Here is a 16,720-nt window from a genome sequence, read left to right on the forward strand (position 1 = left end):
TCAGTTATGCTTTTTGAGCAACGATGTTAGTAGCGGGAGAAATAGCGACAGTACTTTAAGAGGTTCGCTATCATGATAGATTAGATTAGGTAGATGATTTCTTTCTTATTCTACTTTATTTCTGTGTATTTGCTACTAATATTTCTTTCTTTAGATTAGGTAGATGATTTCTTTCTTATTCTACTTGAGATTAGGTAGATGATTTCTTTCTTTTCATTTTTGTGTATTTACTACTAATATTTTCCAGTTTCTCTTTAGTTCTGTTTATACATTCTTGGTAACAGTGATGATTGCAGTGCTAGTCCTGTTGTCTTTGGTATAGTATCTTGATTGTTTGGTGCTTAACTGGAAATTGGACTGTATTGTTTGTTCTATCTTCTTACTTTTGGGGAAAGCTTAAGTTTTGGATACCATGTTCTTTGTTCATACATAAGTTATGAGAGAGATTCTTCGGTTGCCGCTTGTTCAACTGTAGGAACTTTTTCTGCAAGATACAGTTAGTAATCCCAAGTTCAATTTGCTCCATCTTTATTAAGAAGGTGATATGAAATATGAAATACCAAAACTTCAACAGGTTTTGATTTTTTTAATACTGCCTTTCCAGCATACTGTCTTCATTTATAAAAGAAGTGAGAAAGATAAATGCTTCTTGAATTGTCTTGTCCAACACTAACCCTTTTCAAGTTGTGTAATTGAATCTCTCGGACTTGTTAGACAACTATGTTAAGATCTAGTGTTCCTTTCTGCATCAGAGAATTCCTTGGCATTCTTAATGTACTGATCCCCCAATGTAAATTTGTCTATTATGTACATAAGACAACACCAAAAAAGTTTTCCTATGCTGAACTATTAATACCGGTGTTTCTGGTCTTAGGTTTCTTTGTATGTGTTCTTCTTGACATTATGCACCTGAGTTAGCTCAAGTTATCTACCATGTGCTCCCAAAAATATGTTTGTAGAAAAGTCTAACCAAATTAAAGTCGAATGAAGTGTCATGCTTAACTTGATGTTAAAATGCTGTGGTAGACTAATTGATGATTTTTATGACCACCATGGCAACTTTTCCAGTTCAAGTAGCCTTCCTGTTGTCAGTGCATGCGTCACTTAATACAATTTCTGTGACTTCCATTGAGAATAAGATTTGTGGTATGCTCTTCATCCAATAAGTTAATCTACATTTTGGCTTCTTCTTCCTGTCTGACCGGTGCAGGTCACACATGAGACAACCAGGAAAGAGTCTGTCATGTTCTGGCTGGCATGATCTTTACCAGAAGTCTCCAATCCCAGTATTAAATCAAGTGTAGATGCCACTTGCTCTCTTTTGCTGCTTCTTAACGCAATAGTAATAATTATGGTCATCATGACCATCAAATTAGGTCCTTTTTTAAAGTTATGTAGAGCTTTACTAGTGACTAATAACCATAGTGATATCAATTTTTTTTTTTGGAAAAGTTTGAATTGATTGAGGCACTGAAAAGTGCTAAAAAGAGCTTGTAATATATAATTCACCAACACAAACATTGATGGTGGTTTAACATCTCAACTGATATATTATTTTAGGTGTGTGTTAGTCTAATTGATAAAGATCTTGACAATTTATCATAAGACTCTACTCAAATCATATTTTTATTATTTATTTTTTTAAGAAAATAATACACAACTCTGTTCATGAATGTACTACTAACTATTCTCATAAAAAAATTAGATGCTCATGAGGAGTTGTTTGTTTTGTTGTCTACTTCTTGATTGTGATGTAGCACTAACTATTACTAAAAATCAATAAACAATGAGGAATTCTATACTCAAAAAAAAAAAAATGTAGCGCTAAAATATTATCCCTTCCATTTTTTACTTAGCCCACAAAATTCAACCATTATCATCTTCATGAAAAGAATCTTTGTGCGCGACATGCTCAAATAAAATACTTACAGGAGGCCCGCACTGCACGACTGCTAGCGCAGCTTTCACCGCTTCCGACTCCTCACCTTCGTGATCTCAGGAGACTCGAGCGAAAGGAGATGAGGGAAGGGAGACCAGCCTGGTTGCTCATCCCAGGAGTGGCACTCCTGCTGTTTTTGTCTTCGTTAGAAGAGGGTTCGGGGCAGCTGACGGAGCCCAGCTTCAGCAGAGCTGACTTCCCTTTAGACTTCGACTTCGGAGCTGGGACGTCGTCTTATCAGGCAAATGTCTGCCCCCGGGCTTCTCATCTCGTTCCATACTGGGGGTGTTAAAAAAAATCCTCGATCACCGTCCATGACCTGTTCTTTATAGATTCTTAGTGAGGATGTTTTCCCCCTTTGATGATGCTTACTGGGTATCAGTCAGTGCACTCTCACAAGCTTTACTGCAAATCTTACCTAATCATGTGCGAGACAGCCCATCACTCCATCTATTCGTCATCTTCTTGAGTTTTTCTTGATATGAGATATAGCAGAGAGAACATGAGAGATTGCAGAGAGAAAAGTGGTGAAGGGCGATGAAGTTGAAAAAGGTATATAACTGAGATTGCATATGTAGGTGGAGGGAGCAGTATCTGAGGATGGAAGGAAACCAAGCATTTGGGATACCTTTACCCATGCAGGTGAACATTCCTTGTTTCCTCTTCAATTACTTCACTCGGTATTATTATTTACCAAACTAATAAATAATATGTTAAAATAATTTCCATGCACAAAGAGTTTGAAATCTGGAACTCTTGTAATTTGTTGTTATTTTTGGGATGAATAACTTGGGGATTTGAATGGGGATGATGAATGTTTCAGGGCGAATGCTGGACAAGAGCACAGGAGATGTGGCTTCTGATGGCTACCACAAATACAAGGTCTGCAACTTCTACCTTAATCTATGGAAAAAAATAAAAGAAAAGAAAATAGAATTCTTCATTTTAAGGTGTCACAAAATTACTTGTTCCAATCTAGACCCTTCTTGTTCCTTGTTCTATTGTGCCAAATTGTCTGGACAAAACATGTTTCTGGCTCCAACACTGTGGTAAAAGGAAGAAGGATTTATCCATAGAAATCAAAACATGTCCCATGTTAATGCCATCTATGAAGACAAACATAAAATAGAACAGTAATGTATAGAGCAACTTTTTCTTAAGTTATGCATAGGACATACAAAAAGTTTTAATCATACCTAAGTGCTTTTATTTTCACAGGAAGCAAAATGGCCATGACTCAGATTCTTGACAACTGTGTGATAGATAGGGAGCCCTTTAGAAATATATGGTTACAAAAAGAAGGGGATCTAAATTTCTTTATGAACCTTTTTCTCCAAAGCCTACTCATCATAGATTTCTCTGACTGGTAAACTTTTAGTCTCTACATGGCCTGACCAGTTCTTGGATCGGAAATTGACCATGATGCAATAACCTGTTTTTTCACCTACAACTCGGTTTCAAGAAAATATGCACTTATGCTGTCCCACAAAAGTCAAAGAAGAGACACTTTTGATCACAATATTAGAAACTTTAAGCATACTTACATCTCTTAGTAATGTTTACATCCCATGTTTGTCCAATTATAATTGTCCAATTATAATTTCTAAAGTCCTCTATGTTTAAATATTAATAAGGTGGGTTTTTCCCCTGTTGAAACTTGAAAAAAAAAAGTAGAATTCTGAGTTTTCCTGATGATTAATTTGGTGAATTTTCATTGAAATCCGTTCATTGAATTCTTAGGAGTACAAATGCAGTCATCAGAAACTTGTTCTGAAACTTTGCCCTTTTCCTTCTCTGAATATGGGATATATGAAGAATAGTTGCACTATTTAATAAAGCAATTTCAGGATGAAAAAAGATTGTTTTGTTAAAAATGTGATATATTGAAGGAATACCACGAAAGTTTTTAAATGTGTGATCAGTTGATTCTTCAAGTTCTCAAACTCATCAATACAAGAAAAAAAGAAGGAAAAAAAAAATCTTGCTCTAGCTATACCAATATTGACATTTCCCCCTATTGTAAGTTTATTAGCTACCAGTTCTATCAACTTTTTTGCTTATTTTTGATCCAAGAAATCTTCTCTGATATATATAGACCACGGCCTAGTGTAATTTAAGCTACAAATAGGTTACCTATAAGTTTAAGATTGTTAAGCACGTGTAACGACTAATGAGTATCCAGATAAAAGATTTTCAAAGACAGGCTTATTCATTAGGGGTGAGTCTTTTTTACAAGTGAGGTAATATTTCAGGAAGATGTCAAGCTGATGGCTGAAACAGGACTGGACTCCTACAGATTCTCCATCTCTTGGTCCAGACTTATCCCAAGTATGACTTGATCGAAACTTTTAGATCTCATACAAAGGTGGTGTTGTTTATGTGATGTTACTTGTTCTGCAGATGGTAGAGGAGCTGTTAATCCTAAAGGCCTACAGTTTTACAACAACTTGATTGATGAGCTAGTAAAATATGGTGAGTCTTTCTTTTAAGTGTGTTTTCAGTATGTGTGATTATGCAATTATAATCTGCCTCTCAACTGGAACAGCCAACCAATTAGACGACAAATCAACACTACTGATGAATGATCATGTATGAAAAATGCTTAAACTTCTCTTCTTGGAAATTATACCTTTAATGAGGCAATCATTTCTTGAACTAGATTGGAATGAACTATGAAACTATCCGACAAGCTTCAAACTGTATCTGTTCATAGCTAAATCATTTCCGAGTGTTACTCTCTGAATATTAAATTTAACTGGCAAACTATATAATTAAAACTAAATCAATCTCTTGCAAAGAAGCTTGATGAATGATAAACGAGGGAAAATCATAAGAGATAAAAAAAGAGAATGTACATTTTGCATACTCATAGAGATAAGGCATTCTTTTGTGCATGACCCAAATAGATAATCTATACTTGATAATTATATGTTTCGCAATCATGTAAACACATAATAGCTGCAAGAAAGATTATAAAAACAAAAACAAGATACAATTATTTCCAGAAGAAGTAGCAGTAAGCAATGTGATACATAAGATTTGAATTTAATTTCTGTTTGAGAATGGATTTTTATGATAGTCAATATCCAATCCTTGTTCATAAATTTATTCCTTTCCTGAATGCTACAGGAATCAAACCTCATGTGTCACTATACCATCTTGACCATCCCCAAGCACTTGAAGATAAGTATTCAGGATGGTTGAGTCCCAAAATGGTGTAAGATGTCCTTCGATGACTAGCATACTTTGATATCATTACTCATTAGTACACTTTCTCAATCCCAAAACTAATTTTGATAATCTCAGCCAATTAAGCTGATATGTAAAGATGTTTTTCAGGGATGATTTCACAGCATTTGCAGATGTATGTTTCAAGAATTTTGGTGACAGAGTTCCTCGATGGACGACTATTGTCGAACCTAATATAATGTCACTGGGTGCATATGACATGGGAACACTTCCACCAAATCGGTGCTCTTATCCATTTGGCATCAATTGCACAGTAGGAAATTCAACGACAGAGCCCTACATTGCGATTCACAATGTCCTATTAGCCCATGCATCGATCGTCAAATTATACAAAAGCAAATATCAAGTAAGTCATTTGCCTTCTTCACTTTGTATTATCCACTATTTTACCATGTCAACATTGATTTTATACATTTACCATTTATACAGGCAGAGCAAAATGGGTGGATAGGCATTAATGTCTACACTTTCTGGTATTATCCATTCACAAACTCTTCTGCAGACATTGAGGCAACCCAAAGAATACTTGAGTTTTATGTTGGCTGGTATTCTATTTAATTTAGTGTGCGTTATCTTCTAGTCTCACACGATTGTGTTCTAACGAGCCATCCACTATTAGGATCCTAAATCCATTGGTGTTTGGAGACTATCCTGAGGTCATGAAGAAGTTCGTCGGCTCGCGACTCCCATCCTTCACCAAATCTCAATCTGAACAGATAAAGGGCTTATTTGATTTCATTGGCGTGAATCACTATTCTTCAATATACGTCAAAGATAACATCAATGCTTCTGAGATGGGTCTTCGTGACTTTGTAATGGATTCCTTAGCCTTGGTGACAAGTAAGTTATTCTCTTGCTCTTTTGGTTCAGATTTGCATTGTGTTTTCAACTTTAGTGAGCTACTTACTACTGATGCTTCGATGCAGCTTCAAGGAATGAGACACCTGGCCAGGTAAAAATAGTAGAGTTAATCTTCCTACCATGTAGTTTCTTCACCGTGAATACTTGAAATGGGCTAACATCTGCTGCAACATAAACAGTATGATCCTACGACACCTTCATCATTCGATCCTCAGGGGCTGCAATACATGTTGGAGTATCTCAGAGATGCCTATGGAAATCCTCCTCTTTTTGTTGAAGAAAATGGTCAGTTCAAGTGTTCAACCACTCCTTTTCATCATGGATTAAAAAGATGCGTTGTTTTTCATCAAGTACTAAGTACCGTAATTTCTATCAGGCTATGGCATAGGAAGGAGAGAGAGTGACGACCTTAATGACACCGATAGGATCAATTACCTGAATGGCTTCATCGGTAGCACGCTCGATGCTATCAGGTCGATATTGATGTCTTGATTACAAGCATATGATAAGCCTCCAAACGTAGGAAGTATTGCTTTAGATTTACCATCAAGATTTTTTGAGCTTTTATTAAAAATATAAATAAAAATTTAAACAATCTTAATATAATTAAAAATATGATTTTTTTAGAGCTTAATGATAGTAAAAGATCGATATAGCCAACCCCAAATAGTTGAAACATTATGACAATTTTATCGTTGTTAATACTTATAGGAGGATCTTTTGTTTGCAGAAACGGAGCGAATGTGAAAGGTTACTTCGTTTGGTCGTTCATAGATGTCTTTGAGTTTTTGACTGGGTATCAATCTCGTTGCGGATTGTACCATGTGGATTTTGATGATAGAAACCGGAAAAGAAAGCCGAAGCTCTCTGCTGGTTGGTACTCTAAGCTTCTTGAAAGAAAGGATGGCATGAAACTGAACAAAACTGCAATGGATACAGAATACCATGCTCGGTGGTAACATTCCTCCGCACAATTCCTGTGTTAAATAGATTTAGATCACACGAGTCAGTTTTCTCGTCTTGAGCAAATACAGGCACTCGAATTAGCTCAATAAAAAATGGGATCTAAAACTGGTAGGACTGTGAAAATAAAGTGGTCTACTCCTTCATATTAAGTGTTTTTGTATGAGTTCAAGCATGTAGTTCAAAAGTTCCTGCAGTGGTTTGAGTTATATTTCACCTCATCCACCTGAACTGGAGAATTGTTATTGGACGATCTATAATGCAGCACTTCTTGAAAGAAAGATTTTACCAAAGAAAGGGATGATAATGAACCTCGATACTAGTTGTGATGGATGTGGATATCATCTCCTTGAATCTGCACCAATCTTTAACCACCCCACTCCATTAAACAGGCATGAGATTGTTCTGCAAGCTGCATGCATAAGTTGGTTGGCACAATTAAACTGAGACTGCTTGTCACTTGTGTTAGAGATGCTTGCAAAAAGTGTGGCCAGGGAAATCATACCTCTTATTGTTGGAGATGCTCTGAACTTAATGTAATCTGTCTCCAATTGCATCTCCTTTCTTTCTCTGAAAACCAAAAAAATAAACCAGGGGAAAAACTCAGAGGAAGTGTCTGAACAGTACATTGATCAAACAAGAAACCAGTCTCAAAGAATTGAAAAGCTCCAATGCAAAGAAAAAGAAAATTTATCAGATGTTCGAGAAAGTATAGCATAAAAAATATAGATCAATTTTAAATGCATTGCATTTACACTTGAATGGACAAACTCTTCTTATGGACAACCAAAAAAGGCTCCCAAAAGTGGTCGCAGAGTGTTGTTGCTCCATCAGCAGGCATCCAGCACCCACAGACAGCCAGATAATTTAGTTGGATCACTGTTGAACACACAAATACTTCTCTCCCATACTCATAGAAAGAGCAATGCAAGTGATACAAGAAAGCAAGGGGAACTATATTTGAGCCAAGAATTAAGTCCTTCAAACGTGTAACTTCAAGTATATCTTCCATCTCCAATCAACCTGTGGTAATGAAGTACAGCAGCAGTCGAGGAGCTCATATGAAGATGCCTACCAGAAACCATTGATGCTTCTCTCCGGCAGGAACAGAGATCAGACATCAGATTCATGTCAATTCATTCAGAAGACTGCAGATCATAGATGTTAAAAAGTTATTTAGGCTCTCAAAGAAGAATAACTGTAAGGATTAAGAGAAAAGGAATTCACATCGAGGTGTTAGCCATCCTAGACAACTTCATCAGCTCCTCTCAGTCGGTATGTTTATGCATACTTGTGATTTTGTTGATGAGCTGCTTCTCACGAGAATAACTGTTTTACAGACAACAGCTTAAAATTTAAAATCTCATCTAATAAATTTGAACACTACTTGAGGAGGATCTCAATAAAATCAAAATCAAAATTAATACAAAAATATGCGGTGTTCATCGCATGTCTGACCAACTCCATTCATGAACAAAGCCAGAGTTGTGGTATGCTCTTCATCCGATAAGTTCCATCTACATTTTGGCTTCTTCTTCCTGTCTGACCGGCGCAGGTCATACATGGGACAAGCATGAAAGAGAAAACCACCATTAAAAGAGACTTTCATGTTCTGGCTGACATGATGTTTCCCAGAAGTCTCCAATCCAATCTTAAATCAAATGTAGAAGCCACTTTCTCTCTTTGACTGCTTAACGCAATGGTAATAATTATGGTTGTCATGACCATCAAAGGTCTTCTTTCAAAAGTTTTGCAAAGCTTTATTAATAATTAATAATCATAATGATGGAAGATAAGATTTTTTTAACTATATGAGAAAATTTTTTATTAAAAAAAATCTTATATTCTATTGAGAGAAATCTTTTCTGAGAGGGGCATGTTAATGTATTTAAGTTAAAATTTATTTAATAATAATTTTTATTTTTTATTCTTTCCATCAATATCAATTTTTTAAAAAAGTTTGAATTCATCAAGCGATTGAAAAGTGCTAGTGATATATTATAATCCACAAACATCAACATTAACATTGGTGGTGGTTTGAAATCTCAACTGATATGTTTTAAAAGGTGATAGCTAATCTAATTAATAAAGATATTGATAGTTTTGAGTTCAAATTTTATTTTCATTATTTATTTTTAAAAATAATATATATAACTATTCTCATCAAGAATTAGATGCTCATAAGGAATTGTTTGTTTTGTTGTCTACTTCTTGATAATGATATAGTATTAAATATACATATTAATTACTAAAAATCAAAAAACAATGAGGAGTACTAACATATTTGAAAAGGTGATGTTTGTTAGTCTAATCGATAAGGACGGGCTCAAATTCTATGTTTAGAATATATTCTTTGAAAAAAAGAAATATAATACACAAACTATTCTCATAAAGAATTAGATGTTCATAAGGAATTGTTTGTTTTGTTATCTACTTCTTGATTGTGAATATAGTACTAATTATGTATCAATAGACAATGAGGAGTTGTATACTCAAAAAATAATAAAAAAATGTAGGATCAAAATATTATCCCTTCCGTTTTTTACTTCGCCCACAAAATTCCACCATTATCATCGTCGTGAAGGCCATCTTTTTGCGCGCCATGCTCAAATAAAATACTAACCGCACAACAAGGGCGCCGGCACCGGACGGCTACTTCCGCGGCTTTGACCGCTTCCTCTTCCTCCTCCTCACCTTCGTGCTCTCTGGAGATTCGAGCGAGAGGAGATGAGGGAAGGGAGACCAGCCTGGTTGCTAATCCTAGGAGTGGTACTCCTGCTGTTTTTGTCTTCGTTAGCAGAGGGTTCGGGGCAGCTGACGGAGCCCAGCTTCAGCAGAGCTGACTTCCCTTCAGACTTCATCTTCGGAGCTGGGACGTCGTCTTATCAGGCAAATCTCTGCGCACTGGCTTCTCATCTCGTTCCATACTGGGGGTGTTAAAAAAAATCCTCGATCACCGTCCATGACCTGTTCTTTATGGATTCTTAGTAAGGATGTTTTCCCCCTTTGATGATGCTTACTGGGTATCACTCAGTGCACTCTCACAAGCTTTACTGCAAATCTTACCTAATTATGTGCGAGACAGCCCATCACTCCATCTATTCGTCATCTTCTTGAGTTTTTCTTGATATGAGATATAGCAGAGAGAACATGAGAGATTGCGGAGAGAAAAGAGGTGAAGGGCGATGAAGATGAAAAAGGTATATAACTGAGATTGCATATGTAGGTGGAGGGAGCAGTATCTGAGGATGGAAGGAAACCAAGCATTTGGGATACCTTTACCCATGCAGGTGAACATTCCTTGTTTCCTCTTCAATTACTTCACTTGGTATTATTATTTACCAAGCTAATAAATAGTATGTTAAAATAATTTCCATGCACAAAGAGTTTGAAATCTGGAACTCTTGTAATTTGTTATTTTTGGGATGAATAACTTGGGGATTTGAATGGGGATGATGAATGTTTCAGGGCGAATGCTGGACAAGAGCACAGGAGATGTGGCTTCTGATGGCTACCACAAATACAAGGTCTCCAACTTCTACCTTAATCTATGGAAAAAAATAAAAGAAAAGAAAATAGAATTCTTCATTTAAAGGTGTCACAAAATTACTAGTTCCAATTCCTTGTTCTATTGTGCCAAATTGTCTTGACAAACCATGTTTCTGGCTCCAACACTGTGGAAAAAGGAAGAAGGATTTATCCATAGAAATCACAACATGTCCCATGTTAATGCCATCTATGAAGACAAACGTAAAATAGAACAGTAATGTATGTAGTAATTTCTTCTTAAGTTGTAAAAGTAAATATATAGTAGCTTGGTTCGTTCATGGTTATGCATAGGACACATACAGAAGGTTTTAATCATACCTAAGTGCTTATATTTTCACTGGAAGCAAAATGGCCATGACTCAAATTCTCATTCTTTACAACTGTGTGGTAGATAGGGAGCCCTTTGGAAATATATGGTCACAAGAAGAAGGGGATCTAAATTTCTTTATAAACCTTTTTCTTTGAAGCCTACTCATCATAGATTTCTCTGCCTGGTAAACTTTGTCTTTACATGCCCCGACCAGTTTTTGGATCGGAAATTGACCATGATGCAATAACCTGTTTTTTCACCTACAACACGGTTTCAAGAAAATAGGCACTAATGCTGTCCCACAAAAGTCAAAGAAGAGACACATTTGATCACAATATTAGAAGCTTTAAGCATACTTTCATACATCCCTCACTAATGTTTGCTGGTGAATTTTCATCGAAAACCATTTATTGAATTCTTAGGAGGACAAATGCAGTCATCAGAAACTTGTTCTGAAACTTTGCCCTTTTCCTTATCTGAATATGGGATATATGAAGAATAGTTACACTATTTCAGTAAAACAATTTCAAGATGAAAAAAGATTGTTTTGTTAAAATATGTGATATGTTGAAGGAACACCACCAAAGTTTATAAATGTGTGATCAGTTGGTTCTTCAAGTTCTCAAACTCATCAATACAAGAAAAAAGGAGGGAAAAAAAAAAATCTTGCTCTAGCTATACCAATATTGACATTTCCTCCTATTGTAAGTTTATTCGCTACCAGTTCTATTATTAACTTTTTTGCTTAGTTATGATCCAAGAAGTCTTCTCTGATATATATAAACCATGGCCTACTGCAATTTAAGATACAAATTTTCTTATAAGCCACCACTAAGTTTAAGATTATTAAGCTTGTGTAACGAGTATCCAGATAAAAGATTTTCAAAGACATAGGCTTATTCATTAGGGGTGAGTCTTTTTTACAAGTGAGGTAATATTTCAGGAAGATGTCAAGCTGATGGCTGAAACAGGACTGGACTCCTACAGATTCTCCATCTCTTGGTCCAGACTGATCCCAAGTATGACTTGATCGAAACTTTTAGATCTCATACAAAAGTGGTGTTGTTTATGTGATGTTACTTGTTCTGCAGATGGTAGAGGAGCTGTTAATCCTAAAGGCTTACAGTTTTACAACAACTTGATTGATGAGCTAGTAAAATATGGTGAGTCTTTTTTTGAAGTGTGTTTTCAGTATGTGTGATTATGCAATTATAATCTGCCACTCAACTGGAACAGCCAACCAATTAGACGACAAATCAACACTACTGATGAATGATCATGTATGAAAAATGCTTAAACCTCTCTTCTTGGAAATTATACCTTTAGTGAGGCAATCATTTCTTGAACTAGATTGGAATGAACTATGAAACTATCCAATAAGCTTCAAACTGTATCTGTTCATAGCTAAATCATTCCCGAGTGTTACTCTCCGAATATTAAATTTATCTGGCAAACTCTATAATTAAAACTAAATCAATCTTTTGCAAAGAAGCTCGATGAATGATAAACGAGGGAGAATAATAAGAGATAAAAAAAAGAAGAGAATGTATATTTTGCATACTCAAAGAGATAAGACATTCTTTTGTGCATGATCCAAGTAGATAATTCATACTTGATAATTATATGTTTCGCAATTATATAAACACATAATAGCTGCAAGAAAGATTAAAAAACAAAAACAAGAAACAATTATTTCCAGAAGAAGTAGCAGTAAGCAATGTGATACATAAGATTTGAATTTAATTTCTGTTTGAGAATGGATTTTTACGATAGTCAATATCCAATCCTTGTTCATAAATTTATTCCTTTCCTGAATGCTGTAGGAATCAAACCTCATGTGTCACTATACCATCTTGACCATCCCCAAGCACTTGAAGATGAGTATTCAGGATGGTTGAGCCCCAAAATGGTGTAAGATGTCCTTCGATGACTAGCAAACTTCATTGTTATTACTCATTAGTAAACTTCCTCAATCCCCAAAGTATTTGTGATAATCTTAGCCAATTAAGCTGATATGTAAAGATATGCTTCAGGGATGATTTCACAGCATTTGCAGATGTTTGCTTCAAGAATTTTGGTGACAGAGTTCCTCGGTGGACGACTGTTGTCGAACCCAATATAATGTCACTGGGTGCATTTGACGTGGCAATACTTCCACCAAATCGATGCTCTTATCCATTTGGCATCAATTGCACCATAGGAAATTCGACGACAGAGCCCTACATTGTGGTTCACAACGTCCTATTAGCCCATGCATCGATCGTCAAATTATACAAAAGCAAATATCAAGTAAGTCATTTGTCTTTTTCACTTTGTGCTATCCATCATTTGACTATATCAACGTTGATTTTATACATTTACCATTTATACAGGCAAAGCAAAATGGGTTTATAGGCATCAACGTATACACTTTCTGGTATTATCCACTCACAAACTCTTCTGCAGACATTGAGGCAACCCAAAGAATGCTCGAGTTTTATGTTGGCTGGTATTCTACTTAATTCAGTGCACATTATCTTCTAGTATCATGCGATGATGTCCTAACGAGCCATCCACTATTAGGATCCTAAATCCGTTGGTGTTTGGAGACTATCCTAAGGTCATGAAGAAGATCGTCGGCTCGCGACTCCCATCCTTCACCAAATCTCAGTCTGAACAATTAAAGGGCTTATTTGATTTCATTGGCGTGAATCACTATTCTTCGGTATATGTCAAAGATAACATCAATGCTTCTGAGATTGGTCTTCGTGACTTTGCTATGGATTCCTTAGCCTTGATGATAAGTAAGTTATTCTCTTGCTCTTTTGGTTCAGATTTGCATTGTGTTTTCAGCTGTAGTGAGTTGCTTACTAATGATGTTTCGATGCAGCTTCAAGGAATGAGACACCTGGCCAGGTAAAAATAGTAGAGTTAATCTTCCTACCATGTAGTTTCTTCACTGTGAATGCTTGAAATGGGCTAACATCTGCTGCAACATAAACAGTATGACCCTACGGCACCTTCATCATTTGATCCTCAGGGGCTGCAATACATGTTGGAGTATCTCAAAGATGCCTACGGAAATCCTCCTCTTTTTGTTGAAGAAAATGGTCAGTTCAACCACCCCAAAACAATGCCTTTTCATCATGGATTAAAAGGATGCTTTGTTTTTCATCAAGTACTATAATTTCTATCAGGCTATGGCATAGGAAGGAGAGAGAGCGGCCTTAATGACACCGATAGAATCAATTACCTGAATGGCTTCATCGGTAGCATGCTCGATGCTATCAGGTCGATATTGATGTCTTTATTACGTGCATATGATAAACCTCCAAACATAGGAAGTAATGCTTTAGATTTACCATTAAGAATTTTTGAGCTTTTATTAAAAATATACATAAAAATTCAAATGTTCTTAATATAATTAAAAATATGATTTTTTTAGAACTTAATGATAGCAAAAGATCGATATAACCAACCCCAAATAGTTAAAACATTATGATAATTTTATCATTGTTAATACTTATAGGAGGATCTTTTGTTTGTAGGAATGGAGCGAATGTGAAAGGTTACTTTATTTGGTCGTTCATAGATGTTTTCGAGTTCTTGACCGGGTATCAATCTCGTTGCGGATTGTACCATGTGGATTTTGACGATGAAAACCGGAAAAGAAAGCCGAAGCTCTCTGCTGGTTGGTACTCTAAGCTTCTTGAAAGAAATGATGGCATGAAACTGAACAAAACTGCAATGGATACAGAATACCGTGCTCGGTGGTAAAATTTCTCTGCACAATTCCTATGTTAAATAGATTAAGATCACACGAGTGGGTCGATTCAGTTTTCTCGTCTTGAACAAATACAGGCACTCGAATTATCTCAATAAAAAAAGGATCTAAAACTGGTAAGACTGTGGAAATAAAGTGGTCTACTCCTTCATATTTAAGTGTTTTTGTATGAGTTTAAGCATGTAATTCATAAGTTGCTGCATATGAGTTATATTTCACCTCATTCACCTAAACTGGAGAATTGTTATTGGACGATCTATAATGCATCACTTCTTGAAAGAAAGATTTTACGGAAGAAAGGGGTGATAATGAACCTTGATACTGTGTTGTGATGGATGTGGATATCATCTCCTTGAATCTGCTATTCCTGTTTTCCACAAGTTGCCAGCAAGCCAAACTTTCATAGTGCACGTATCTTGTCACTTTCGCATTCAGCGACCAACAACTGGATATGGTATTTGTAATAGTTACGTAAATCTAGGAGAGAGGAAATTGGTGGATATTTGATAGACAGCAGCTCGAACCTGCAGTTCCATTGAGAAATGCCTATAAATTGGTTTCTGATGGCAAGCACGAATCTTTAACCTCCCCCCTCCATTAAACAGGCATAAGATTGTATTGGCCGTGTTCTGCAAACTGCATGGATAAGCTAGTTGGCACAATTAACACAAGAACTTGTCACTTCTGTTAGAGATGCTTGCAAAAGTGTGGCAGGGAAATCTTACCTCTTATGTTGGAGATGTTCTGAACTTGAATGCAATCTGTCTCCAATTGCATCTCTCTCTTTTCTTTCTCTGGAAAAATAACAAGGTCAGAAAGGATCTGAAAGAACATAAAAATCAGATAGCCTAACTCATTATTCCCGCGAGGGAGAATTACTGCAGCTGTGGTTTCTTGTAAACAGCATGAAATCACAGCAGATGATAAGAAAGAAAGTGTACAACTGTCTGAATAGCACATAGATCAAACAAGAAACCAGTCTCAAAGAATTGGCCATAACTTTGAAAAGCTCCAATGCAAAGAAGAAAAAAAATTATCAAGGTGAGGCAGATGTCTGAGAAAGTATAACATAAAAAATATAAATCAATTTTAAATGCATTGCATTTACACTTGAATGGACAAACTCTTCTAATGGACAACCAAAAATGGCTCCCAAAAGTGGTCCCAGAGTGTTGCTCCATCAGCAGGCATCCAGCACCAACAGACAACCAGATAATTTAGTTGGATCACTGTTGAACACACAAATACTTCTCTCCCTCACTCGTAGAAAGAACAATGCAAGTAATACAAGAAAGTCAGGGGAACTTTATTTGAGCCAAGAATCAAGTCCTCCAAATGTGCAACTTCAAGTATATCTTCCATCTCCAATCAACCTGTGGTAATGAAGTACAGCAGTCGATGAGTTCATATGAAGATGCCTACCAGAAACCATTGATACTTCTCTCCGGCAGGAACAGAGATCAGACATCAGATTCATGTCAATTCATTCAGAAGACTGCAGATCATAGATGTTAAAAAGTTATTTAGGCTCTCAAAGAAGAATAACCGTAAGGATTAAGAGATAAGGAATTCACATCGAGGTGTTAGCCATCCTAGACAACTTCATCAGCTTCTCTCAGTCGGTATGTTTATGCATACCTGTGATTTTGTTGATGAGCTGCTTCTCACGAGAATAACTGTTTTACAGACAACAGCTTAAAATTTAAAATCTCATCAAATAAATTTTAACACTACTTTAGGAGGATCTCAATAAAATCAAAATCAAAATTAATACAAAAATATGCGGTGTTCATCGCATGTCTGACCAACTCCATTCATGAACAAAGCCAGAGTTGTGGTATGCTCTTCATCCAATAAGTTCCATCTACATTTTGGCTTCTTCTTCCTGTCTGACCGGCGCAGGTCATACATGGGACAAGCATGAAAGAGAAAACCACCATTAAAAGAGACTTTCATGTTCTGGCTGACATGATGATTCCCACAAGTCTCCAATCCAATCTTAAATCAAGTGTAGATGCCACTTTCTCTCTTTGACTGCTTAACGCAATGGTAATAATAATGGTTGTCATGACCATCAAATTAGGTC

The 16,720-nt window shown here is 36.1% G+C and overlaps 2 protein-coding genes and 1 long non-coding RNA gene across 4 annotated transcripts; 2 read left to right on the forward strand and 1 right to left on the reverse strand.

Annotated features, from left to right (window-relative positions):
- Positions 1-1,822: 1,822 nt before the first annotated feature.
- Positions 1,823-7,343, forward strand: LOC135653371 (beta-glucosidase 22-like). 2 transcript variants are annotated; one of them, XM_065175285.1, is made up of 13 exons: positions 1,823-2,186; positions 2,518-2,581; positions 2,763-2,821; positions 4,192-4,267; positions 4,340-4,411; positions 5,069-5,156; positions 5,279-5,534; positions 5,618-5,733; positions 5,808-6,028; positions 6,115-6,140; positions 6,229-6,334; positions 6,426-6,522; positions 6,780-7,343. In XM_065175285.1, the coding sequence occupies exons 1-13, from the start codon at positions 2,019-2,021 to the stop codon at positions 7,006-7,008; spliced, it is 1,578 nt and encodes a 525-aa protein (XP_065031357.1). In that variant the 5' UTR covers positions 1,823-2,018; the 3' UTR covers positions 7,009-7,343. The 2 variants fall into 2 exon arrangements, with proteins under 2 accessions (XP_065031357.1, XP_065031358.1); XM_065175286.1 differs by having other exon boundaries at positions 1,843-2,180.
- Positions 7,275-8,478, reverse strand: LOC108951743 (uncharacterized). Its single transcript, XR_010502403.1, has 3 exons — positions 8,240-8,478; positions 7,518-8,160; positions 7,275-7,424 (listed from the first exon to the last, which is right to left on the reverse strand). It is a non-coding gene; the product is annotated as an uncharacterized LOC108951743 (long non-coding RNA).
- Positions 8,479-9,590: 1,112 nt separating this feature from the next.
- Positions 9,591-14,852, forward strand: LOC135653372 (beta-glucosidase 22-like). The gene is made up of 13 exons (XM_065175287.1): positions 9,591-9,901; positions 10,239-10,302; positions 10,481-10,539; positions 11,815-11,890; positions 11,963-12,034; positions 12,695-12,782; positions 12,905-13,160; positions 13,244-13,359; positions 13,434-13,654; positions 13,741-13,766; positions 13,855-13,960; positions 14,048-14,141; positions 14,399-14,852. The coding sequence occupies exons 1-13, from the start codon at positions 9,740-9,742 to the stop codon at positions 14,625-14,627; spliced, it is 1,569 nt and encodes a 522-aa protein (XP_065031359.1). The 5' UTR covers positions 9,591-9,739; the 3' UTR covers positions 14,628-14,852.
- Positions 14,853-16,720: the final 1,868 nt, after the last annotated feature.

This window comes from Musa acuminata, chromosome BXJ3-11 (assembly GCF_036884655.1).
Source record: "Musa acuminata AAA Group cultivar baxijiao chromosome BXJ3-11, Cavendish_Baxijiao_AAA, whole genome shotgun sequence".
In the NCBI taxonomy this organism is placed as follows: domain Eukaryota; kingdom Viridiplantae; phylum Streptophyta; class Magnoliopsida; order Zingiberales; family Musaceae; genus Musa; species Musa acuminata.

Excerpts from the sequence above, each read along its gene's own strand:
- LOC135653371 (XM_065175285.1), top strand. The coding sequence starts at position 2,019 with ATGAGGGAAGGGAGACCAGCCTGGTTGCTCATCCCAGGAGTGGCACTC. Across the intron at positions 4,412-5,068 it reads TGATGAGCTAGTAAAATATG|GAATCAAACCTCATGTGTCA; the intron begins GTGAGTCTTTCT and ends TGAATGCTACAG. Across the intron at positions 5,734-5,807 it reads CTTGAGTTTTATGTTGGCTG|GATCCTAAATCCATTGGTGT; the intron begins GTATTCTATTTA and ends ATCCACTATTAG.
- LOC135653372 (XM_065175287.1), top strand. The coding sequence starts at position 9,740 with ATGAGGGAAGGGAGACCAGCCTGGTTGCTAATCCTAGGAGTGGTACTC. Across the intron at positions 13,655-13,740 it reads TTCCTTAGCCTTGATGATAA|CTTCAAGGAATGAGACACCT; the intron begins GTAAGTTATTCT and ends GTTTCGATGCAG. Across the intron at positions 14,142-14,398 it reads AGCATGCTCGATGCTATCAG|GAATGGAGCGAATGTGAAAG; the intron begins GTCGATATTGAT and ends TTTTGTTTGTAG.